This window comes from Crotalus tigris, unplaced genomic scaffold, assembly GCF_016545835.1.
Source record: "Crotalus tigris isolate CLP2741 ecotype Arizona unplaced genomic scaffold, ASM1654583v1 scf7180000018016.4438896, whole genome shotgun sequence".
NCBI lineage: Eukaryota > Metazoa > Chordata > Lepidosauria > Squamata > Viperidae > Crotalus > Crotalus tigris.
In genome coordinates, this window is record NW_024096778.1 from 369,090 (window position 1) to 396,770 (window position 27,681).

General features: G+C 39.7%; 1 protein-coding gene across 8 annotated transcripts in view; it reads right to left on the minus strand.

Moving 5' to 3' along the window:
- MYO6 (myosin VI) overlaps nucleotides 1-27,681 on the minus strand; it is a 118,947-nt gene that overhangs the window by 65,913 nt on the left and 25,353 nt on the right. For 4 of the 8 annotated variants that reach the window (XM_039346617.1, XM_039346616.1, XM_039346613.1 and 1 more), the window contains exons 2-7: nucleotides 18,921-19,053; nucleotides 10,472-10,541; nucleotides 9,424-9,497; nucleotides 5,201-5,330; nucleotides 3,937-4,042; nucleotides 2,526-2,581 (exon numbers count right to left, since the gene is read on the minus strand). In XM_039346617.1, coding sequence (XP_039202551.1) covers nucleotides 2,526-2,581; nucleotides 3,937-4,042; nucleotides 5,201-5,330; nucleotides 9,424-9,497; nucleotides 10,472-10,541; nucleotides 18,921-19,037 — 553 coding nt within the window. In that variant the 5' untranslated portion in view covers nucleotides 19,038-19,053. Of the gene's footprint in view, nucleotides 1-2,525; nucleotides 2,582-3,936; nucleotides 4,043-5,200; nucleotides 5,331-9,423; nucleotides 9,498-10,471; nucleotides 10,542-18,920; nucleotides 19,054-27,681 lie in introns of those variants that run through there. The other 4 variants (XM_039346621.1, XM_039346620.1, XM_039346618.1 and 1 more) reach the window with 1 other exon arrangement.

Here is a 27,681-nt window from a genome sequence, read left to right on the forward strand (position 1 = left end):
CATCTACAAGAAAACAATCAAGCTCAAAGATCACCAAGGACCCCTCGTTTCAGACCTGAGCTACAAATATTTTCTTCATTGGAAATAGTTGTGAATTGAAGGCTATCTACATTTTGCCATAGTGGCAATAGAAATCTATTCAGCTACCCTTCTTAAATAAACAATTCTGCCATTCTGTGTTTTTTCATTTGGGAACTAGAGGACTATGCAGGGGGAAGACATATAGTATTATGTAACTGACATACTATTAGAAAAGGAATTGGTCACTAAGGAGATTTATCAAAAAAAAAACTATTACTGAATTTGTGTATCATATAGATAAATACAGATTCCTGGGGTGGGGGGCGGTTGTGTGTGTGTGTGTGTGCGCGTGTGTATTTAAGTGTTGACTGTCTGTTTCAGTTAAAGCAGTGGTTCTCAACCTTTCTAATGCCGCGACCCCATAATACAGTTCCCCATGTTGTGGTGACCCCCAAGCACTTATACATCACCGGGTGCCAGGGGCGTGGCCAAAGAAAAGGGGGAAAAATGGTGGACAGCCTTGTTTGGCGACCCCCGTGAAATGGTCATTCGACCCCAAATGGGGTCCCGACCCACAGGTTGAGAACCACTGAGTTAAAGTAATTTTTGTTGGCAAGTGACCTTTCAAACTACAGTATCTAACCTGTCAAGAAAATGCACAAAACTGCAACGAAGATTCAATGGTTACAGGTACAAACACATATATGCACACACTACAAAAGGGCTTGGTGAGTAAGTCCTTCTGTAGTAATAATGCACCCATGCAGGTTAAGATGTGCTTAAAACAAAAATGGGAGCAAATGTGTATTAAAAGCAGATGACCTGGATAAGGCATTTATTTCAAGCTTCCCCATCCCCCAAATGAAATACCTACGGGTACCAGTGTTGGGAATGCAGCTTCAGACATTATGTCCAATGGTCAGCCACTTTCATAGGTGCCATGGATAATGGAATACTTATATATTCAGCTGTAATTAAGCAATATCATTCTCAATTATTTCTCTAGAAGCATTGCTTTGCAATATGAAATCCATCAAAGTTAGGACTATTCAGGCTACGCTAGTCCTTGGTAGCCTCAAAGCATCATGCCACAGGGCAAGGGAACATATCACAGACTTTGCATTTTTCAAGCAAGCATACACATGAATGTTCCAACCTTATTCATCTGAACACACAAACACACACACCACTCCTGTATGCGAACCCACACACCGATCATCCACTCAACTATAACCTCTGGTACAGTTTAATAGCTTAATTGAATACTTTGGAAAGAATATATTTACTTTATCACAAAGTAAAGAATTGTGGTGCCATCAGGGAAGGAACAAGTGATAGAATTCTTTTCTCCTTTATTATATAGCTTCCGTTCTTTTAAGGTCTTGATACCCAAAAGCAAATTGGAACAAGCTATTGTTAACATCCTGCTTCTGATCCCAAAGTAAGCCACTAAGATTAGTGCTTTCTGAACTAAGTCCCATTTCAAATAACTTCTTCAAAGAAATCACAAAAAGCACCGTGCTTCTTGGACCTCTTTCTATTAGAAACTGTTCCCATGTAAGCAATTCTTATAAAGACATTAAGGGAACACAATAGGGTCAACACAGTATTCCTCCCCTCATCCACAAATACATTCAATACACGGAAAAGACTTCTAAGAGAATTGGGTACAAAAGGTGCCTTTAAAATCAGAAAAAAAAGCTTCTGCCTCTGCACACTTGTGCCAAAGACTTGACACAAAAACTTTCTAGATGTCTCCAGTGGTCGCCTGATTCACCATGCTTCTCATTCCACAATAAACCTGGGACCACATTGCAAGATGTGCTGGCAAAGGTCTTCCAACAATGGTTGCATTCATTGCCCAGAAAACATGTTCTGCTTATGCTGGCCTTATATTCAAGCCTCTGTTTTCAGCTGGAACTAGAAACAAGATTTTGGGGATGTGTAATCTGAGATTCCCAAACTGTTTTTGTGGTTCCTGGAGTCCATTCCAATACAATCATAAAAAATCAATAGTGTGATTTCCTGTCTTCTGAGACAGAAAGCTTACAAAAATGGTACCGTAAACCACAAAAGAAGGCTAATACTTTTTAAAAGGAAAAGAAAAAAATATTAAATCTATCTCCCCACTGAAGAAAAACAAAAAGGAAAAAATATTAAATCTACTCCCTACCCCATCCCCCAAAGTACAATAGCAATTCTCATCTTCAAGAAAAGTTACAGTATACGCCCTCTCTTCTTCAATAGATTCCTTATTTCTACTTTCAAATGGATCACACAGGAACAATCCTGCACTGATATTTTATAACACCAAAATCTTGAATCTTGTTTTTCTAGCTAGATGCAACCCAACAGTGCATTTACTTTCTTCAGAGCCCAATAAGATGAGAGACATCACACACCACTGCAGCCTTTCATGTACAGAAATGAAGTGCAGATGATGGTTACTCCTTAACTAGCCACAATTAATATATAAAAATAAAGTTAAAAGTAAATATGAATACCTTCTACAATCCTGTCATCAATATCTTGTCCACTACCATAAGATTCAGTCAAATACCTATAAAGAAAAAAAAACATTTAGCGATTTTTGTTAGGGTCTTTACTCGACTTTTAATCATAAAGCATATTTGTAGTTAAATGAGCTGTATACTAATTTATTTGTATCCCACGTTTTTATTATTTTTACAAATAACTCAAAGTGGTGAACATATCCAATACATCTTTCTCTTTCTAGTTTCCCCACAATCACAACCCTGTGAAGTGTGTTAGGCTGAGTGAGAAACTGGCTGGGCCAAGGTTACCTATCTGGCTTTTGTGGCTTTAGCACAGTGGTTCTCAATCTGTGGGTCGGGACCCCATTTGGGGTTGAACGACCATTTCACGGGGGTCGCCAAACAACGCAGTCCGTCATTTTTTCCCCATTTCCTTAGCTGTGCTACTCCCTTTTATTCTATTGGCTTTCGAAAGCCAATAGGAATTGTCCAGGCTGTCTCTGCCCTGCTGAGTCTGCCAAAAGTCCCATTCTGCAAACGGTGCTGCACCAGTTGAGTAGTCCTCGATTATGACCTGTTGAGTAGTCCTCGACTTACGACCGGTTGGGGGTTGCAGCATTAAAAAGGTTGAGAACCACTGCTTTAGCAGAACTTGAATTCAAGGTTTCTTGCTTCCTAACCTGGTGTCTTAAGCACTAAACTGGCTTAACCAAAGTTCCATTAGCTTCCTGACCTCTAGGAAACTGAGGAAATTGTTGTTATTATTATTATTTTGTCCATTTATAGGCAGGAGACAGTGTTGCTTTTGGGATATGCCTGCTGTGACTTGTTCTGAGCTCCCTACTCTTCTCCAGAATGTTCGGTGTTCCGATCCAAGAGTTGTTTTAAGAGTAATACAAGTGAAAGAAATTAATAGAGCACTGTAGCTTTTGTATTATTTTTTATTAGTTAAGGGCCTTGAAAAAGTCTGGAAACAAGATATCCCTACAAGATATCCCTACAAGGTCTACTAGTCTTTAGAAAATTGATCAAGATATGGCTGTTTTCTTCTGGGCTTAGGTGACTAGTGATTCCTATCAGATGGTTTTTGCCTATTCCATTAAATTTACCACTGACTGAGTCACATCTGAGATCTTTTAATGGATGGATGATTGGTTTTATTCCTTGTTTAATGTTTATTAATCTTCACAGAGTCACACTGGTTGAGTTGTACAGCTACATAAATTCTTGAAATAAACAAACAAGCCTTTGTGAACTCTGTTATAGGACTTCTTTAGATTTAAAATTTGTTCACATTTCATTCACAAGTGTTTTCAGTATCGGAAGTACACCCATTATGAGTTCAAGATGTTTGGATTAAAATGACTGCACTTCACTCATGATTCATTCAATTGAAACACTTTCAGCTAAAGATACAAACCGTAAAACAAATTTAGTATTTTCTGTCTTGCCAGCTCCTGATTCACCAGACACAATGATCGACTGACTCATCTTGAGCACTTTCATGTCACGGAAGGCTTTATCAGCTGAAGCAAACATTGAAAAGGACAACAAAGTGAGTTTACAACAGAACAGAGATCAGTATTTTTCATTAGTTTGGAAAGCACTGTATTATTCTATGTAAACATCTGAAACACAAAAATAAATATATTTTCTATTTCCAGTATACAGCTCCCTATATTTCTTGAATGAAAAGAAACAGTGCCACAAAAGATTTGCTTAAAATGCTGATAATATATAGGTAGTCCTCAACTTACAATCATTCGTTTAGTGACTGTTCGAAGTTACAAAGGCACTGGAAAAAGTGACTTATGACCATTTTTCACACTTATGACCATTGTAGCATCTCCATGGTCATGTGATCAAAATTAGGGCGCTTGGCAACTGGCCATATTTTTTATGGTTGCAGTGCCCCGAGGTCATGTGATCCATCATTTGTTGTAATTTCCTGACAAGCAAAATCAATAGGGAAGCCAGATTCTTTACTAAGAACTGTGGCAAAAAAAGGTTGTAAAATGGGGCAAAATTCACTTAATAACTGTCTTGCTTAGCAACAAAAATTTGGGGCTCAATTGTGGTCATAAGTCAAGATTACCTATTCAGTATTACCATAGCACTCTTCTTAAGACACTTAGACAGTTAAAGGTCTATAGCTCAGCAGTTCAAGACCCGAGCGCCATAAGATGGAGTGAACTCTTGTCACTTGCCTCAGCTCCTGCCAAGCTAGCAGTTTGAAAGCATGTAAATGCAAGTACATGAATAGGTACCACATATAAGCATGTGGAAAGATAATAATACTCTGTGTTTCGCCATACACTCTATGCTGCAGTGTGATGTCATGCTGGCCACATGACTGCAGAAATATCTCTGGACAGCACTGGTTCAAGAAACAGAGATGAGCACCGCCCCCTAAAGTTGGTCACAACTGGTGGAGTAAAAACCCACAGGGACACCTTACTCTCCTAAAAATAACTAAAATACATATAGATTGGAGTCTTAAAAGCAAACTGTAATCCAAGCAACCAACTTGTTCATGATCATACGGATCAACTGCAACAGTTCCAGCATCTTGCCTTATTTTTATCAGTGTAAAAAGCAAGAGGTAAAAGCATAATACACAAAATAAAAGCTATAGAAAATAAAAAATATTGACACATTGGAAGTCAGAGAAATCTGTTTCTTACCAATTGCATAGACGTGAGGCGGCAGCGTCCCTAGTGATTTGCCTTGATACTTTTTAATAGCATCTAATGAATAAAGTTTTGGTATATCAAAGTAAGGATTCACTGCTATCAGGATGTTAGCTACATAAGTCTGGAAAGAAAACCCACAACAAAATGTGTTATAATCACATGGATTGGGAATTTCTGTTTGTAAACTTTGGAGGCCTGTTACTGAAGGGGGCGGGGCAGACTTCCGAGGGAATGTTCAACACATTTTCAAGGTCAATTTCTTGAAGTCAGAACCAAATCCCAGTTACAATTTTTATTTTATTATTGTTTATTAATTTTAAACAGCATCATTTTTTGTGCTGATAAATTACTGTGTAAAAAGCCACTGAATATATAAGGGTATGTTTTGTAAACCCTTTAAATAAATTATTATCAGTACTAGTAGTTGTGATTTTTATGTAGTGTATGCTTACAATTAAGTACCATCAGGGCTTTTTTTCCTCATAGAAAGCCCAGAACGGAGTTCCGGCACCTTTTTTGGATGGAACCTTGTAGGGTAGGCAAGGCGGGTTATATGACACGTGTGAGTTCTGGCACCTTTTTTTTTTTTACAAAAAAAGCACTGAGTACCATACAGATAAATCGATTACAAATTAATTAGTAGCAAAATTATTTTCACACAAAGAATCTTTGTGCTTCTGCTCATTTTTCAAGGATGAACTATTATTGCATGTAACTTAAAATTATGATCAACACAAAATCACACATATTATACACTGACTTATTTTTCTTTACAAAAACAACAACAATGAAAAAGAACCCAGAGTAATGGGCCTATGCAAACATAATGGTAAGTCAGAATTTAAGAGGCAGGATTAGAAAAAACAAAATTTAGCATAAATGTATCCCTGCTTCTGACATCTTTTAGAAGTTTCCTCGTTCTATTTCCCAGCTGGCATTTGTCAAAGCAGATGCAGGGACCATGTGTAATTTAGACAGAATTTGTTACATATGATCAGGCAATCTAATAGCCCCATAAAATATTAAGCTGGCTGTTTGAGCTGGGAAGTATCAGAGGTGATATGGAATTCTTCATTTGATAGAGGGGAAAACAAGCATGCATCTTTTGCTTTTTAATGTACTGTGCCTCTAAAAGAATTGCATGTAAGGATGAGTTATGCCTTATGTGCGTGCACAATTTGAGTAGGTGTATTTAATAAAAACTGAAGGCTAGATTGAAAAATCAGTCTAGTGGTTATACAGCTGTCCTGTTTCTTAATCAATTAAGCAACGACATAGGTTTTTTTTTTTAAATGAATTACTTCCATTCCCCAAATTGTTTTGTGACAATGGATGGAAGGAAAGTAACACATAAGTGGTCACTAAATAGCTAGCAGCCTCAGAAACGTTAGAAATCTGTGTATAGCTGCTAGAGAACAAGTCTCAAAAACCATACTTGTACGTTCTGTTAATTTTTAATGTGAAATCTGCTTTTGCCAAAGAAACAATGCGACACTCCAGTAACTGGGTGTAACAAATAAAAATGGTTTGCTATCAGGATTGTGCACAGTTGAAAAGATCATGTCATAAAGCCTATCGTATAGTACAGAAAGAGTAACTTAAAGGCTTGATAGTTTAGTCTAGTTAGTCCAGGGGTAGGCAACCCTGGCTCTTTTATGACTCGTGGACTTCAACTCCCAGAATTCCTGAGCCAGCATATGCTGGCTCAGGAATTCTGGGAGTTGAAGTCCACGAGTCATAAAAGAGCCAGGGTTGCCTACCCCTGAGTTAGTCTATTAGCCATCCTATAGGAAAAAACTAGCAACAAAGGAGACCTGGCAAAGCTAATTCAATCACTCAGGAAGAAAGATTCTTCCCTCTTCTGGCAAACTACTGGAGGACTAGGAAAACCAGTAGCCCAGCCCAGCTCATCTCCCCAGTCCATTCAAGCTCGGGTGGAATATTTCAGAAGGTTGTACATGATCCTTGCTAGTAATATAAATGAGAATGAAATCGGCCTGACAGGTTTAAAATTGGCCCCCAGCTCTGCACAAGAAGTAACCCTTAACTCATCCCTTAAGAACATAAGGGTCCAGGTGTTGATTATATTCTGTCTGTAATGATTCCATAATAAAACCAGATTCCCAGCTGGTGGGTGTCTCTACCAGCCTCCGTGTTTACATTCATAGATCAGCATCCGTGTTTATATTCATAGATAAGACTAGCTATGTTCCAAAACATTGGGGCCTGGGAATAATTGGCCCAATTTATAATAAGAACAATAAGAATGATTCATGCAATTATGTAGGCCAATCAGCCTTTTGAATGTGGTTAGCAAATTATATGCTAATGGAGCATAATCCAAGATGAGCAGGCAGGATTCAGAGAAGGGAGGTCAACAACAGACCACATTCTGGTGTTCTACCATCTTGCACAAAGATATACTCAAAAAAAGAAATCCTTCCTCTTTGGGCCTTTCTAGATTTTAAACATGCCTTAGATACAACTTCCAGGAATAGCCTTGGGGAGGGGGGGAAACTGTTGACAGGCACCAGCTCTTTCTAATACAGAAATTATACTCCAACACTATCTTAAGAATGAAATACAATCCCCAAGGGTCCCTTCTCTAGCACAGTAGTTCAGAAAGGACTCCAACAGAGACATATTCTTTTCCCCTCTTTTTTCAAATTGTACATCAATTCAGTGGTGGACCTTCTTAATAATCCTATGCTCCTCTACAATGATTATGCCACTATGATTTCACAATTCCCCCTAAGGCTGGAAAGAGCTATAACAATAATACGTTGGTACTACAGTTCACCTGGTTCCCATTTTTGAAAAATCTAAAATTCTGGTCTTTGCTAAGAGAGGCACCCAACAGCCTGGAGCAGGGGCCTTCAAACTTGGCCCTCTTATGATTTGTGGACTTCAACTCCCAGAATTCCTGGCTGAGGAATTCTGGGAGTTGAAGTCCACAAGTCATAAAAGGGCCAAGTTTGAAGGCCCCTGGCCTGGAGAATAGAAAGACAAAAATCAGAGCAGGAAACTGTATTGAGATACCGTATTGGTATTGAAACACCTTGGAGAGGTTTTCCACTCTAAAGGCACTTGAAACATATACCAGAATCACATAGTGAAGCTAATTTAGGTCTAAAAGGGCAATTAAGCACTTCTTTTATACTTGGTGCAGGACAATGAATCCCTGCAGTATTAAAACACTTGCAGACAAATCACTGGCCCAAGGACAGCAAATGTCCAATTAAAGCTTTTGACAGGAATGGCTACAACCAGATAAGCACTTGGAGGAAGAGGATACATTACTGGCTGAAAATCCAAATCTTCCAGCTGAACTGACACTAGTTTTAATAGACGATTTTCCTTCTCCCTGGAAACAGGCTGTAGAGCAGGATTAGATGTTATATGGGCTTTCATTCCTAATTTCTTTAGGATATGACCACACCAAACAACTGCTCAGCCAAAAAATAAAGAGGATATGGAGTTTCAGACTGATGCCAATAGGCTGCCCTAACATGGTGAAATTGAACAAATAAAAGCACTTGGGAAACAGGAAGATATCTACAAAATCTAACTTTCCCCAAGCTGATTTTTCAAAGCAGGCATAATATCTTTCCATTCGCACTGCTGCAAGGCAGATACTCTAGTCTAAAGTTCATACCACCTGCTCATGAGGCAGCAAAAGAGATCAAAGCCATTTTGCATGTATTTGCACTGTAAATTCTACAGGGATGTCAGTTCTGCTTATATTCTACTTCTACTATGAACATTTCCAGGGAGACCAGACAATTTCTAGGTGAACCAACTCCTAGAAGATTCATAATCTTTTATCACTTGTGCAGTAGTCAAATTCTGTGTTGCCACCGAAAATAAGGCATAACTGGTTATAGAAATAGTCACTTTCTGTTTTATCATTTTAGGTTTAACACATTCTAGCCATTTCATTTTTAGACGATATATTTTACTTTGTAGACTGTAATATTTTAGATTTACACCTGCACAGGTAATTAATGCACCAATATGGTAGTGTGTGTCACATTTTTATGTTATTTTATTTTTGTTATGCTAGTATTTTATCTCATCTATCTGAGTCTATTTTGGTGTTGTATTTTTAAAAAATTTTCACTGGTCATTGACCAAATAAACAATACATATTTCATATTTCACTTTGTGACAAAAAAAACCCACCCATATTTTTCACAAGCTAAGGTGATACTTACATAAATTCTATCCTTGCTATAGCGAACTCTTATATTATGTAAGAGGGTAGCTTCATTTAAATACATTAGTGAACCTACAATGAAAGCACAACAATAGTTTCGTAAGTACCATATATCCTACCACTTTTCCTGAAAGAAATCTGTGGCAGACTTAGAGGAGGTGACATAAGGGCTCAGGATCTATGACAGGGCTAGAGAATTATAGAAAAAAATCCAGAGTCATATTTTTTTCTTCCGTTCAATCGTATCCAGTTCTGGGGGACTCCTGAACAAATCTCTGAAGTTTTCCTAGCAAGGTTTTTTTTTTTTCAGAAGTGATTTGCCCTTGCCTCCTTTACTAAGGCTGAGAGAAAGTGACTGGCCCAAGGTCGCTCAGCTGGCTTTGTGCATAAGGCAGGACTAGAACAAATGGTGTCCCTGATAGCAATAGCACTTAGACTTATGTACCGCTACAGCCCTCTCTAAGCGGTTTACACAGTCAGCATATTGTCCCCAACAACTATTTTACTGACTTCGGAAGGATGGAAGGTTGAGTCAACCTTGAGCTGTTCAGAATCAAACTCCTGGACTGAACAGTGAGTTAGCCTGCAGTACTGCATCGCGCCACCACAGCTCAATGACTACACCAAACTGGCTCTAGTCATAGTTAAGGCTAATCCAACAATGCTACTCCTGCCACCACTTCAGTAACATTCTTCATTCAGACTTGGCATGTTTCAAATGGCATCCTCTAAATCAGAGGTCCTCAAACGCGGCCACTTTAAGACTTGTGGACTTCAACTCCCAGAATTCCCCAGCCAGCCATGGCTGGCTGGGGAATTCTGGGAGTTGAAGTCCACAAGTCTTAAAGTGGCCGCGTTTGAGGACCCCTGCTCTAAATACACAGAAGGCCAAACAAATCACCCAAGAGTTCCCTTCTGAAAAACATCCCCCGGCAACACTCATTCATTTGCGAAGGGCCCAGGTTCAGGCAAGCAGCTGCGCTGTGGCAGCCTCAATCTCCACAGAGCCCCTGCCACCTCACATAATGTTTACATGGCTCACTTACAATTATCCTCCACATTCTTCTTACTGTCCTCCTCTGCAGGAAAGACTTGGTTGATAGCAGCAAAAAAGGTCTGGCAAAGAAAAGGAGATATAAGTCATTGGTTTCTGTGAGAAATTGAAGAACACTTTGTTACTGGAAGTAATACATAAGCAACGACCTTCATGTTAATCCGCAGGAAGGGACGTTTCATGCACAATAGCTCAGTTTTCCTGCAAGGATATAGCAATAGCATTTAAGACTTATATATCGCTTCATAGTGCTTTACAGCCCTCTCTAAGTGGTTTAGAGAGTCAGCCTATTGCCCTCAACAATCTGGGTCCTCATTTTACCGACCTCAGAAGGATGGAAGGCTGAGTCAACCTTGAGCCGATGAGGATTGAACTCCTGGCAGTCGGCAGAATCAGACTGCAATACTGTTCTATAACCACTATGCCACCATGGCTCTAATGCAGGCAATGCAATCATGCATTTTCAGGAGTTGCAAGTGAAATACAAAAGTAAGAGATGGCAAGTATATGGAACACTGCATTTATGATCAAGAGAAAGTACTTTGCTGCTTGATGAAGTCTGGCAAATCACCTTAAGTAACAAATAAAAGAAAAAGTCCCTGAGCTGCACTTGACTCCTGGTGATCATCTGACCTGTATGGTTTTTGATGATAATACAAATTGGTTGGCCAATGGCTTCTTCTACAAAGATAATTCACTTCTCAGTTGGACCCACTGCCCTAGGATTTCCTTGTGGTCTCCCATCCAAGTATAGCTAGGCTCAACCTTCAAGCCCAGAAAGTCAGGCAAGTAATACCACTTGCTGCAACTATAAATACTGGCACACAGTATTGCACAAACCTCTGAAACTTACCACATAAATCACTACTGAGTACTAACTGAGTTTTGACTTTATTCTCACTCAACAATACTGTTTTTAACTCGTACTTAACTGCTCCAAGGCTTCACCAAGAGTCCAAATCAGTAGTATATTTAAGATTAGCTGATTGGAGACAAATGCTCCAGTCAGAATTTCAAGCTTCTGGCAAGGTAAAAGTGCTGTTTGATCCAGTCACTCCCCTTGATCTTAGATAAAAGTCTAAGGAACAATGTAAGATTTATTTATTTATTTATTTATTTTCTTTTTCACCATACATCATACACCAAAACAAACTTAAAATACATAAACATAAATCTTTTCTTTTAACAGAACAGTGCTGTACATTTTAACCATTCTTTACATCTTATTTACATTTTATTTACATCATTAATTATATCTTTTTCTTTCTCTGTTCTAGCCAATTATAACATTTATTCCAAATTTCATAAAATTCTGTCGCCTCCTTGTCTTTTAATTCTAGTGTAAGTTTATTCATTTCTGCGCATTCCAAGACTTTATACATAATCATGTCATTTGTGGGTGTATTTTCACTCTTCCAACATTGAGCATATGTTATCCGTGCTGCAGTCAATATGTGTATAATGATGTGTTGGAGTTGTTTTTCAATCTTTAAATTTATTATGCCCAAAAGAAATAATTCCGATCTGAAGTCCATTTGTACCTCAGTTATCTCCTGTATCCAATCTCTTATTTGTTCCCAATAGTTTTTTGCTTTAGGGCACAGTCACCACATATGATAAAATGTTCCTTCTCTGATTTTACATTTCCAGCTCTTCGGGTCCATGTTTTTATGTATTTTGGCCAATCTCGTCAGTGTTAAATGCCATCTATAAATTATTTTATATTGATTCTCCCTGTATGCAGTTGATAGCATCAATTTGCAATTTATGTTCCATAATCTTTCCCATTCCTCTAAATTTATATTTTGCCCCACATTTTGTACCCACGCTATCATCGCCCCTTCACTATTTCTTTCTCTAACTCTATCTCTAACAAGTATTTATACATTTTTGATAATAATTTTCCTTCCTTACTTATTAGAATTTTATCAAGTTGATGTGGGATCTGACCTATTCCATATTCTTGCCTATCCCTATTATATCTAGATTGAATTTGTAAATACGGCCACCAGTCTATGGGTATTCTTTGTTCCTCCAACTCTTCTCTTGACTTAAGATTTCCTCAGTTATCTAGTAAGTCTTTGTACCTAATCATCTTTTTTTTCTCTAATGTATTGGGGTGAAGATTCTTTTAATTATACATTATCTCACATTTATTGTTTTTTAATAAGTAACTCAAGGCAGAAATCCTTCTATTTTTCCCTCGACAACAACCCTATGAGGTGGGTTGGCTGAAAGAAAGTCACTGGCCCAAGCTGGCTTTCATGCCTAAGGAGGGACTAGAACTCACAGTCTCTCTGTTTCTAGTTGGTGCCTTCACCACTAGACCTTATACCCTTACTTTTGTAAATGTGGCCAAATTGGCACCGCATGTACTATGCAGGTATGTATTTTAAAAGTACAAATAAAGTAGTTATATCATTACTGATTCAGAATTTAGGAATATATACCTAATACAGAGAAATTACCTGAAAGTAGAGACTCCTGGGACTCTGAATATCCTTTGCACCCCTCAGTTCTCATCCACCCTGCTAAGAATCTGAAAAGTGCCACATTTCTCTAGTCCAGTGGTTCTCAACCTTTTTAATGCCGTGACCCCCCCAACTGGTGGTAAGTCGAGGACTACTCAACCGGTCGTAAGTCGAGGACTACTCAACTGGTGCAGCACCGTTTGCAGAATCGGACTTTTGGCGGGCTCAGCTGGGTAGAGACAGCCTGGACAATTCCTATTGGCTTTTGAATGATAATAGAATTAGACTCTATTCAAGAGAGTCTATTCTATTGGCTTTCAAAAGCCAATAGAATAAAAGGGAGTAGCACAGCTAAGGAAAAGGGGGAAAAATGGCAGACTGCGTTGTTTGGCGACCCCCGTGAAATGGTTGTTCGACCCCAAATAGGGTCCCGACCCACAGGTTGAGAACCACTGCTCTAGTCCTTATTAAACCAGGAGAACCAAATGACCCTGTCTTGATTTCCTGGCTATTATAATCAGGTGCAGAGAACCTATCTCAATTTCCCTCTTTGTGGAATTCAGAGATCTGTCTAACCCTGAAGTTTCATGAGAGTTTACCACCATTTATAAGATGGGAACCAATGGAAAAGATAATATAAACCTGTGCAGCTAATTCAGATTTTAAAACTTTGATGTACTCCCAGCAGCTGTTCCCCATCCAGGAACAGTCCCTTCTCTTGCCTGAAAAACCTAAACCTAATTCTCGTTAGTCTCTCTCTTCTGTACGATGCAGAAAGCTGCAGCTCCAAGAAATCGCTGTCCTACTCAGTGCCTTATAGGATAATTTACCCTCCTTGAACCCGAACCCAAGTAATCCTTGGTCAGCTCCTGAATTCAAACAGCTGCCTACCATTCTCTACACTGGGGACAACGATCTTTTGTAAAAAGTGATATCACCTTCCATTGGAAGAAATTTGAAGCGGCTTGTGCAGATGAGATTCCAGATCTGATCCAAACAAGCATGTGCAAAATTCATGAGCCAAAAGCAGCCTCATCTGTTATTTTAGAAGAAAAGGCTTCTCTTTTAAATCAGGAAATTGTACAATTATAACTAGCATTAGGACATAAGGACTCCTGTATCGGGAATATTTATTTGATTTATATCTCACTGTTTCCCTCAGGAGGTCAAGGTAGTATAAACAGCACTCCCTCCTGCAAACATTTCCCATAGCAGCAATCTAGGCTGTAGGCTGGGGTGAGAGGAAGGCAGCGAACCTGAACCTGGGTTTTAACCCCTGCACCACTCTGCCTCTCAGTTTTCTCTTACAAAGACAGAGTATACAATCTGGGAGTCTTCTAGACTTACGACTCCTACTCAACAGGCAGTCATGGCTGGGAGGGCCATGGCACAGCTTCGTGTGGTATGCCAACTGTTCCCTTTCCTGGATTGGGAGGCTTTGATCATTCTTGCCTTAGTCACCTCCAAATTGGACTACTATAATGCACTGTATACAAGGCTGCCCTTGAAAAGTATACAGAAGATTCATCTGGTGCAAAATGCAGCTGCCTTCTAGAAGAGCATATATGACACCTCTCCTCCACGAGTTTCATTAGCTACCAGTCTGCTTCTGGGTCAGATTCAAGGTGTTTCATGGCATAGAACCAGATTATCTGAGGGACCACCACTCCCCAATTACATCAGCCCCAATTACATCCCATTAGATCTAGCAGAAAAGACATGTTGTGGGTACCATCTGCATGGGATTTACATTTGGTGGGTCCCAAGAGGCGGGCCTTCTCTACCATGGTGCCTATGTTATGGAACATTCTCTTCCCCCCAAAGACAGGTTAGCACCGTCCCCGTTAATCATATAGAAGTCCCCCAAGACCTAATTATGTCACCAGGCCTAGGGGTCCTAGAAAATTGATGACATGCTTAGATGGCTCCATTTTGATTGATATATTCAGTTTCTCATGTCGTTTGTACATTTTAAATTTTTAATAATATTCTAATTTTAATCATGCTTCTTATGTATTTATGATTATTTTTATATATTTGCTGTTTTATTTGATTGTTATATGCCGCCCAGAGTAGCCTCTTGTGTGATGGGCAACCACATACATTTGATTAATAAATAAATGAATAAACTTTATATTGCTATATAATAGCTGAGTATGTAATGCAGAACTAAGCAAGTATTTATTTTACCCACCAAAAGGTTATACTTTTGTTTTGGCTTCTCTTGGTTCAGGACACAGGTCTACAATAAGCTAATCTTTCTCATCTCATCACAGCCTAAAACCTTGTGATGGTCTCATAGCCACCTAGTATAAATAAATACTCCTTAACCTTGGGATGCTCTATCCTTGGTAGGAAGAGGCAGACCATTCCAGGAACAAGATAAGATAAATTTGTCTTCCTTGTCCTTGGCAAAATCAAGTGGAATGAGGACACTGAAAGCAATTATGATTTTGAACTTACAGAAGCTAGTCAGAAGCCAGTCAGAGTTTCCTGACTAGCTGAAGGGCCTAAGGTCTTTCTTTTATTCTTCAATATTATTCAGTAGTCTTTGTTACCTTATGCTCTTTAGTATTCTTGTATATTCTTGGTGTCTTTTTCACACTGTCTTTGAATAACGTCTTAAGCATGCATATCAATGTACTTTATAAATTTACTAATTTCAAAAATCTCCAAAAACCAAAGAATTCTTCCCTAATATCTGTCATATATTATCAAACAAAGCTTGATGAGAATGTCTTCTGAATGTCTTTGTATTTATTAAAATAAATTAATAGAATTATAATACTCTGAGACTTTCTTGGAAAAAGAATGGTTTTACATAGTGCTGCATTACTTCTAAGTAAACTTACTTAGAAGTAAGAAGATCACCTTCTTTCTCCATAGTTGAGATTACTTCCTTAGAGAAACACTAGACTTTCCTCAGAGAGGAAGCCTGTAACATCACCTCTTGACCTCCATATTAAAATTCCCTCTATTTCATCAGGTTGAAAAAATTGAGCATTAGTTTTAAAATGTATTTATTTTAAGCTCTTTCTTACAAATTCAAAACAGAACACTTTCTTCTAAAGGAGCCTAGATTTGTATACTAAGTCCATGGATTTTTTTTTCTACTTAATTTCATCATAGAATACAGCTCTCCTCCACAGAAGTTCTCACAGAAGAGACCAGCTCTCCAAATTACTAACTGGTCTACTCTCACAAAGCATAAAGAAATAACTGTTTAGTAGGTCCACCTAGGTTTGGACCAGGCTACATGTCATTCTGGTATCTAGATGATCATATGTAGATGAAAATAGCAGTCTAATTTACAATTCCCTCAGTAACATATGTAATAAACTTCCTTAATTCAGATTCTCCAGAGCTTTTAAGAAATTGCATTCACAATATATCTGGAATACATCAGGTCAGGAAATGCTGGTCTAGAGCTCTTGTGACAACTCTTGAGCATTCAATTATTTTCATGCCATCCACAGCATTACTGAGGGGAATGGAAGGCAAAATGTGATATCACAATATAAAGAAAGGAAAAAAACAAATGAACAAAGCATGGCTTCAGTTTTCAGTCACAATCACACATTTATTTTCAGCTTCCCAAAGGATTCTATGCATAAATTAATGTGATTACACAATGTGCTGGTTACAGTTAGCCACAGAATAACAATAAGTCCTTATAAACTATATCTACTGTGACAACTTAAAATCTTATTTGATAGAGAACCCCCCTTGATTTTGGACACTGAGTTACTTAAAATACCAAAATAAATCACAACCATGATAAATGCATAACCTGTTCAGTTTTCTAACGTTTGCAGCCATGTTGCATCTCAAGAAAAAATCACACACACTTAGGGAGGCCATTATTTTTTAAAAAAAAATACTTAATGAGCCTATTATGCTTAGTGCTTATAACCCAATACATTTTCAAGCCTATTTCTGTCACGATACTGATATTTTTAGCAGAATGAATTGCACCTAGAGTTGATCATATTATTTTTCATTTTCTACTAAAAAGGATACTAATAGTTTCATTTTGTCTGCTCACTGATATTTTAAGTTTCTCGAACAAGTTGTTTTATTGTTGCACAAATGCTTCAAAACATAAAAAAAGAAACCCAGTCATGGAATATCAGCCCTTAACACAGTGATGGTGAACTTTTCAGACACCAAGTGCCCAAAAACCGCCCCGCCGGACCCCTCTCCGCCCCCACCTGCTCCATCCCCATCGCCCCCACTCCATCCCTCACCCGCAGGGCCATCTATCGTCTCCACGGAACACCGCAGATCGCCCAGGTGGCCCTGCAGCGCCATGGCAGCCATGACCTCCGCCTGCACCCTGCAGCATCATTTGCACACGATGGGGCATCGGGGCGAAGTCTTGTCCTTGCTGCCCGGTGCCATGTCCTTGGCTGCACTGCTCTGTGCGGGCCGTGCCCAGGGATGACTCTCCTCGGGGGGGCTGCTGGTGAGGAGGGGGTTGCAGGGAGAGGCAGGGCTGGGGCAATGGCATGCGTGCCTACAGAGAGGGCTCTGAGTGCTGCCTCTGGCATGCATGCCATAGGCTCGCTACCACTTCCTTAAGACAACATTTAATGGGCAACATTCAGTGTTAAGCAGATGCTTTTGTTTGCATAACAAAATTTCTGTTATCTCATCTGTACATCTTCAACTTACCCATGAATTCTTCAGAGGGTAAGATGAGGTATAAATGTTTTAATTTTTTTTTTAAAGAGAGAATAATAGCCTATTTAAACTCAATATTTTTAAAAACCAAGATTTGGAATTGACCACCACATTAAATACAGGATTAATGGGGAATCCTGTATTTTTAACTCAAAGGTTCTTTTTCAAAAGGCAACTGGGCTGTTTTTTCCTTGAGGAAAACATTTCGCTTCTCATCCAAGAAGCTTCAGCAGTTCTGGATGACTGAGAATCTCCACAGAGATTTCCCCTGTATTCTTAAATTTTCAAAAAAAAATTTTAAAAAAAATGAACGTGCATACTGTATGTTTTCAGTAAAAGCTTTATTCTTCTCTTTTTCTTGGGTAGAGAAGATAAGATTGACATTAACATTTGGAAACTTTTTTTTCAGAAGGAAAAAATATTAAGGTATGCAATCCCTTATATTGTAACAAAGTAAAATAGCAAAATCTCAAACATGCTATATTGTGATGATTATTGTTCATTTTAAATGTCTTGAGCACAGATCTGCATCTACATTTATATCTGTGGTATTAAAAATAAAAAAAAATTGATCGTGTCTGATTCTTGGAGAATCTTGGGACAAGTCTCTGCAATTTTCTAGGCAAGGATTTACAAAAGTAGTTTACCCCACCTCCTTCCTAGGACTGAGAGAAAGTGATTGACCCAAGGTCACCCTGCTGGCTTTGTGCCCAAAGTGGGACTAGAACTCACAGATTCCCAGTTTCTAGCCTGATGGTTTAACCTAGGGGTGTCAAACTGGTGGCCCACGGGCCAGATGCGTCATTCACAGGCCACGCCCACCCCGGCTCCAGAAACGCAAAAAACATCACGATACGTCACGATACATCATGTGACATCGAGTTTGACACCTGTGGTTTAACCACTACATCAAACTGGCTCTATAAAATGTTTAATCACTATTAAACAAAAGCCTTGAAGAAATTTATGCAATGATACAAAAAAGAATGAATGCATTTGTCGATAGACAAGGGATGGGTTATGGGACAAAGCAATATTTGTTCATAACTTTATAGAGGCTTAAGAGCCTAGATTTGTTTATACTTATTGTGATGAAGGTTGGAAGCCACCTCAGTATGAGTGTGTGTGTGTGTGTGTGTGTGTGATATATTCTCATTTTTTTCCTTGCACTTTTTATTCTTTCCTCCTCTTCTCTTTAAGTTTAGTTTGTATTAGTTTCCCTGCAAACATCTTCTCTTTCAGTAAAACAATTTCTACAAGAACTAATTGCCTTTTGAAGAAACCTACCTTGCCTTTTTGATTTACAGGTTCAATAGTTAAGCCGTCAGGTCCGATATCCACAATGCTCCCCATCTGAAACCCATCAGTTGGGTGTGGAGCCCAAACAGGCTTCCCGTCCTCCATCTTGAGGAACTATTTCCTACAAAGAAAAGAAATATTTGTAACTGACAAACACTATATATAAGCTTAGCTTCGTAGGCACAGTGAAAATATCTGAAGGGGGGAAAGTTGAAAGCTAAACATTTTGAGGAGCAGAAGCTTCATCCTAATTCCTTCCCAACCTCATAACTGATGAGCAGTTACATTGACAAATGCAATTATTTCTATCTAGAAATGAAAACAGTGCCCTAAAATGAGAAATAAGGCAATACCCAATGGAATGAATGGTGGCTTTTGCAGAAATATTACTCAGCAGCAGACCAGGCAATGGCCAACACCATACTTGCTAAGAAAGTCAAAAATATAAAACAAGTAATATCAAATCAAACCTGGCAGAGGGAATTCTAAAATGCATTAAAAGAATAAAGCAAGGTGCACTCATTTTAAACCCAGCCACATCCCCTCTAGTCCACATTCAATAAAGCACTAACATATTATTGAGCTGAAATTCATCAGCAATCTTCCATCAATGGATAATGAATTGCAGGTCCAAGGAGGAAGCCAAGATTCCTTTATGCTGAGATAAAATTAAATGAGAAACTTGTGCTAGAGGATTTCCTCTCTCACCCATCCTCCTCCCCAAGTTCTACATAATATATATTTTACTACAAATAATTATTTATTATACCCCACTCCAATCCCAAAGGGCTTCCAGAAATTAACAGATATAGAATGCCCAATTACAACTAAAATGTCCATTCGGATTAAAGCAAAAACATAAAATAAGAGACATATATAAACACAAAAAGGGACCAATCAATAAACCTCTGCCAAAGTGACATCACCAAATGCCCTCCGGAAGAGCTTCCATTTCGAGCTGCTTCCAGAAAGAAACTGAAATGGGAGACAACCTTATTCCTACTGGGAGGCTATTCCAGTGCATCTCCGAGACGCAGGTTCCTTCGCCATCCTAAAGTGGGGGATACCGCTCACTTATCTCAGCTGGACTGAATTGGCCCAATTGATTCTAATGGAGAAGTGTGTCCTCTGGGTTGCTTGGCAACAAGATATAAAAGGGCTTTATAACAGCAGCCCCCAACTTTGTGAGTACCAGGGACCGGTTCCATGGAGAAAGGTTTTTCTGCAGACCTGAGGGGGCGTGGTTTTGTGTGCTGCCTGCATCCCATGGATGGGGCTTCGCTTTTTTACATGGACTGGTTTCTGGTGTGCCACAGACAGGTGTCAGTCCATGGACCTGCTTCATAAGCCAGCACCAGTTCTTTAAAGTGTATTTGGAAGCCTACTGGTAACCAATGCAGTGCCTGCAACACAGGTGCCATGTGCTCTCACTGGCAAATGCTAGCTAAAAAGGGGCCACTGCACTCTGAACTGCAGCTTCTGAGTGGTCTTTAAAGACAACTCCACATAGGGTGCATTGCAATAATTAATGATGAGAAAGGCTGTAGCAAGATCGCCACGTCTCAAGCTGGGCTATAATTGACACAACAGCCAGTACCTCTACCTCCTGTTTCACTAGGACAGCGGTTCTCAACCTGTGGGTCGGGACCCCTTTGGGGTCGAATGACCATTTCACGGGGGTCGCCAAACAACGCACATAGCATAGCACACTAAGTCTCCCTGACCTTCACTGCCACCCAAAGTTTACCCAAATTCATGTTCATTGCATTGATGACTCTATCTAAACCAATGGTTCTCAACCTGTGGGTCGGGACCCCATTTGGGGTCGAACGACCACTTCACGGGGGTCGCCAAACAACGCAGTCCGCCATTTTTCTTTCCACTTTTCCTTAGCTGTGCTACTCGCTTTTATTCTATTGGCTTTTGAAAGCCAATAGAATAGACTCTCTTGAATAGAGTCTAATTCTATTGGCTTTCAAAAGCCAATAGGAATTGTCCAGGCTGTCTCTGCCCTGCTGAGCCCACCAAAAGTCCCATTCTGCAAACGGTGCTGCGCCAGTTGAGTAGTCCTCGACTTACGACCGGTTGAGTAGTCCTCGACTTACGACTGGTTGGGGGTCGCGGCATTAAAAAGGTTGAGAACCACTGATCTAAACCCTTAATCTCAGTGCATAAGAGAAATGGAAACGATCTTGGGAAACAAGGAAAGAGACTAAGGGAATGGTCAGATTAAAGACATCTTAGCCATCAGCAAGATTGTGGGTGGGGCCACAGAAGGTACTCTCCCTAGTTTCTTAGGCTATAAAGCAGTGGTTCTCAACCTGTGGGTCGGGACCCCATTTGGGGTCAAACAACCATTTCACGGGGGTCGCCAAACAACGCAGTCCGCCATTTTTTCCCCCTTTTCCTTAGCTGTGCTACTCCCTTTTATTCTATTGGCTTTTGAAAGCCAATAGAATAGACTCTCTTGAATAGAGTCTAATTCTATTGGCTTTCAAAAGCTAATAGGAATTGTCCAGGCTGTCTCTGCCCTGCTGAGCCTGCCAAAACTTCCATTCTGCAAATGGTGCTGCAAGTTGTCTGCTGCAAAGGCGAGCTGTCTGGAAGTTTCCACCTCTCCCTGCTGAGCAACTACTAAAAATGTAAGTAAAAGAGGGCCAAGGGTGGGATGTGGGAGGCCGGCGGGCGCAGGGAGGGTTGCTGGCGCGCGTGGGGCCCGGTGGGTGCCTTACCTCCCTTGGGCTGGGCCAGCTGGTGGCCCAGCCGGTGGTCGGCTTGCGCCGTCTCTGCCACTTGCCAACTACGCCTCGGCCGGCACAGGGGGCGGCACCACGCATGCGCAGCGCTCCCGGGCAAGGAAAGTCCTCAACTTACAACCAGTTGGGTAGTCCTCGACTTACGGCCGGTTGAGTAGTCCTCGACATACGACCGGGTGGGGGTCACGGCATTAAAAAGGTTGAGAACCACTGTACTAGGAGCTACAAAGCCAGGAGGACCCAAAGTCATGGACATATTCCTTCAGGGGGAATGCTACCCCATCAAAATACATCAATGGAGACAGACAATCTCCGTGAGCAAATAGATTGACTCTCATTTAACAGATTGTTTTTAACAAAAGAGAATATTTGTAGCCCAGGGTTGAATTGTGGAGTTCTTGGTGCTTGCTGAGCTTGGTTATTTTCAAATGCACTAATCTGGGAGATCCTTGTTACTTCAAGTTTTGGACAGTCAAAAAAAGAGAACCCCAATATATAAGACCAAAATAAAACAAGTTTAGAGAATTTAGTTCTAACAATGATATTCCCAATCATATATTTCTTTCAGCACAAGTGAAGGAAAACACAAGCACTCCACATTTAATGCGAGTGCTTCCCATAGACATATTATTTATTTATCATTATTTCCAACCCACTCACTTTTGATAAAATTAGCCTGAAGTGTTTAATTTGATAAATAGAAGATAAAGCAAGGGCATAAACCTGCTGTTTTATTTAAACATTATACTAGAAATGTTAAATTATACATTGCATTATATCCTGTCATACATGACACACTGTAGATCAATATTACGGTTCTTAAATTACAGACTCTCTTATTGAGCTTAAGTAGAAGGGGGAAATTACTAACATAGAGATTTTGCTCAAGAGTTGTTGGATCTCTGTAACTAACTTCAAGCAATTATTCTTTTTATTTAACTAAAGTAAAAAAAAGGGGAAAGGAACATAATCAGAACTGCTTGGCACCAGCCCATTCTTCAGTCGCTAAGGTTCACTAAAAATCAAATAATTCCAAATCTACCTATCTCAGATATTTTATTTCAGCAATTTGACCAGCGCCTCCAAAACAAGGTCAAGTGGGCTAAAGCAGGGGTCCCCAATCCCCAATCCCCGAGCCGTGGCCTGTTTGAAATTGGGCTGCAGAAGGGCAGGTGAGCATGCACATGCGTGCAGCTCCCTTTGCACAAGCTGCGGGGGAGCACACGGACATGTGCATACCCACCACTCGCAGAGAACCATCCCCTCTCCCCCCCCCACCGGTCCGCAAAACTGGAAAGATTGGGGACCGCTGGTTTAAAGGGCATTCTGCCTGTGAGCGTACAAAATGAATTTGAGTCCTTACCAGTTAACCAGTGCTACACAAGGCTACTTCATAGGGACTTGGCACATCAGAAAAACACTCTTGCAAAAACTGTCACATATTTTCATTTTGCAAAAGAAAAAAAAATGAATAGAGAAAAGGGAAGGGAAAGAGGTAGAACCATGTGTACAAGTCAATGGCTCCCCATGTACTATGTAGACAATAACAGGATGAATTACAGTCAACTAGGTAACTGTTTCTGTCTTAATTTCACCCTTATAGGGAGCTCAATGGAGCACTAAGGATTATGGTAGCCATCCATTCTCGTAATAGCACCTTTTCCCCCAGTCTAATTCTCTGGTTCAGTGAATTCTCAACCATTCTATCTAGGGAATGTTTTGCCTTCAAGTTCTTTCAAGCTATCTGAGTTTTAGAGTTATGATCAGCAAGTCACATATACTGTAGTTCTGTCAAAAGAACAAAAGACAGTATTTAAAAAAAATCAAAATGCAATTCCATACTAACTTTGCGTGTTTTTCTGAACCCCGGCTATTTTTTTTTTCATAATTGATGTATATTTCATTCCATTCTATCAACATGTTTAAGTTAAAAGGTTGTCTTTTGTTTTTCTGGCAGGCTTTGGTTCTTTCTGAGTTGAATGCGTCCCAAACTGAGTTTTATTGTTGGCGAACTTTACTGGGGAAAAAAAAAAAAACAGTTGCAGGAATGCCTCAGGAATAAAATGCTGATACAGACATTGCACAGCTGAGATAGTCTTGCCAACTTAACAAAAATACAGAGTCTGCTTGAGAGTAACAGGCCAATGCCGATCTGATGTTGTACATACTTTCATTCTATTTAATTCACATTTTCTAAATTGAATCAAAAATCTCAAGTCACTCTTCTTGCCTAGTGGTTTGTTGGCAAGGTAAACATGATATGCCTCATTTAAAAGACAAAGCTAAAGTAGTCTTGGTTTGTAACAAATTAATGACCATATTCATATATAAGGAAAGGAGGCCATATATATCCAATTTCATTACCCAAAACCAGAAGCAGGAACAGGCAAGAATTCAGTCTCATGTTGTCCAATTCTGGATTTTCTCATTATATACAAACCAGGCACTATGAACTAAATTGTATGCTAACCAAGGACTGCTACTGGTTTGTTAAACCAATTAGCATTTGTTCTCATAGGATCATAAACACAAATCTGCTAAAATGAAACTTAATTCTAGTGTGCTCATTTTCCAGGGTCAAGAAATTCCTCCCCCCCCACCACAAAAGCCTCCCAGCTTTTCAGAATATTTCAGAAACACAACTTCAAGATTAGATAGAAATGATAAATTTCCATACATTTGCAGAAGATCTGGCAATCTTGCAAGATTCCATTCATTTTATTTTTGCAACTGTTTTAATTTTAATGTAATTAATGGACGCAGCCACCACCCAAAGAAGTACTGCTTTTTGTGTGAGCTGCATCTTACTTTTTTTTTTGTTCCTTATGTATCTGGAGAAATGAAGAATTATAGCCATTTTAAATAGCAATTAACATAATGAGTTCCTCCAGTGCAGGAAATGACTTTTCTTTCAAAAGACTGAGACAAGCAACTCCATTCTCTTGCATATAAACAGACACTTGCAGAGCTGAAAGTCAAGCTGAGCCCCTTCCTTGCTGAATGGGGAAAACTAGATAGTAGTAGTAGTAGTAGTAGTAGTAGTAGTAGTAGTAGTAGTAGTAGTAGTAGTAGTAATAATAATAATAATAATAATAATAATAATAATAATAATAATAATAATGTTGGAAGGGATCTTGGAGGTCATCAAGTCCAACCCCCTGCTCAGGCAAGTAACCCTATACCATTTCGGACAAATGGCTGTCCAGTTTCTTCTTAAAAACTTCCAGTGTTACCGCTTCTGGAGGCAGGTTGTTCCACTAATTAATTGTTCTAACTGTCAGGAAATTTCTCCTTAGTTCTAGGTTGCTTCTCTCTTTGATTAGTTTCCATCCGTTGCTTCTTGTCCTGCCTTCAGGCGCTTTGGAGAATAGCTTGACTCCCTCTTCTTTGTGGCAGCCCCTGAAATATTGGAACACTGCTATCATGTCCCCCCCCCCTCATCCTTCTCTTCATTAAACTAGATATACCCAATTCCAGCAGTCTCTCCTTATATGTTTTAGTCTCCAGTCCCCTAATCATCTTTGTTGATCCATATTGTTCCCACAAACCTGTGCCTATCAGCCTTTGGCTCTCTGCCGCAAGGATGGGATAGCGAATGTGATCTCATAACTTCCTAAGGAAACACATCCTGTCAACCAGCAAGGGAATTCTCCTAGAAAGCAAAAATCGTTCCTTGGGGGACAGAGCATCTGCTAAAAATCCCACATTCACTTTCCTGACAGGCCTGAGAAAGATGACAGGCAGAATTTTAGAGAAACACTGCCAGTCAGGGAAGACAATCCTAAATTAGATTTGATTTTTTTAAAAAAAAAAAAATCCCACCTTTATTACTTTATAAGTAACTCATGGTGGCAAACGTACATAATACTCTTTCTTCCTCCTCTTTTTCCTCACAACAATTCTATGAGATGGGTTGGCTTGAGGTTTCCACCTCTCTTTATTAGATATAGAACCTTTTATTTTATTGGATGCCATTTTTCACTTTTTACCACCATGGGTGAGAGTTCTGCTATCTAAGCTTTTCACTTCAGGCATAAATTTGACTTAGACTAGCCCTGTTTCTGCACTGACATTACAGTGAAATGCACTCCTGCTATTGCGACCCATCGAAGTTTAAAAAAAAAAAAGGTAGGGATCTGATTTTCTGTCCAGAAGTATGATTCTTAGTCTTGGATATCCAGTGCACACAGTTACTTTTAGGAATAAAGCTATCATAGCAGGGGGCAGAAATTCTTTGACTAGTGAATAATTATGTCAACAAGTCCCGGTTTATTTATTTATTTATTATTTATTTATGAGACTTATATACCGCTTTAAGTGCAAGCACTCTCTAAGCGGTGTACACCAGTAAGCAATGTATATATATATATATTACATTGCCCCCAACAATCTGGGTCCTCATTTTACCTACCCCGGAAGGATGGAAGGCTGAGTCAACCTTGAGCCGGTGAGATTTGAACCGCTGACCTGCTGAACACAGTCAGCTAAAGTGGCCTGCAGTGCTGCACTCTAACTGCTGTGCCACCTCGGTTGCCTTCTGTGATCTTTAAAGAACATAACCAAATATATATCAATTCAGAATGGGGGGAGGGGGAGAGAAAGAGAGAATCTAGAAACTAATCCCTGAAGCACTGACATTTAGATAGGCACTGATTGCTGCATACTCCAATAAGCAAATCTTGTGTTGAAATTGGCTTTTATCTTGTCTGCAAAGCATTTATACCAGCCAAGTCATCCCTGAAAGTCAACAACCAATTACAGAATAAGGGGTTGAGCTTCTGGAAAGCTTTCACTTACAAACACACCAGAATTAAGCATGACATTTAGTTCTGTGCATATTGAGGCTCAACCTGGACATGGGGAAGACGCCTATTCCCCAAACCAAGACAGAACAGTTGCTGAAAACACAAACATGGTTTACACTTGTTCGCTGGATCAGATAAGCTTGCTACATTGACTTACTACAGAAAACAGCTTTTGAAACATATCCTCTACTCCAGGGGTATCAAATTTTCAACATCATGTGATGTGTCGCGATATATCGTTATTTTTTTGCCATTGCTGGCAATGGGGTGGGCGCAGTTTCACTATGATGCATCTGGCCCACGGGCCGGCAGTTTAACACCCCTGCTCTACTCTGTTATCATGGAAAATAAAGCATGGGCTTTAGCAGTGATGGCGAACCTTTTAGAGACCCAGTGCCCAAACTGCAACCCAAAACCCATTTATTTATCGCCAGGTGCCAGGTAGGCATGGCCACGTTGGTCATGGCAGACTGGGTGGGCTCGGCCAGGGCAGGGGGGGCCAGTCCTTCGCCATCTCCGGGGCATGGCATGCGTTCCTACAGACAGGGCTCTGAGTGCCACCTCTGGCACGCGTGCCATAGGTTCACCACCACTGGGCTATAGAAAATCTACTTATTTAATAGATGGCAATAGTCCAATATAATTTTTTTTAAAAAATCAGTGAACTTATATAGTAATTAGAGAAAGATATAAAAACATATAAACAGCAGTGTATAATGCATAGCAAAAGCCAATATGATGTGGTTATGTCAAACATCAGGGAATACAGAATGCTGGGAAGAGTATCCAGGTACTGTACAAACATTGGTGGGAGAGCCAGATATATGGAAGTCAACAAATGTGAAAGAGGTTAGATGGAAAAGCAAAAACATGGATTTACTGGGCTATAGAGCAAATCCAGTGGCTTCCAATGGTCATAGCTATGTTTAAGAATCTTGCAAACTTCTCAGATGTATAAGTATTATGCTCTCGCAGCAGCTGATATATCACGGCTGATTATGATAGGTGGGAAAGCTTACTATTAAGTGGTTCAATGAGATTGAGGCTCTAGGTATGATATAGGGCAGACTAATAATACTTGTAAACCAGTCAGTCCTAGTGGAGATCAACCCTGGCTGCTCTTTAAAAGACCAGATCCTGAAGTTGAAATTCAAATACTTTGGCCACCTAAGGAGAAGGAAGGACTCA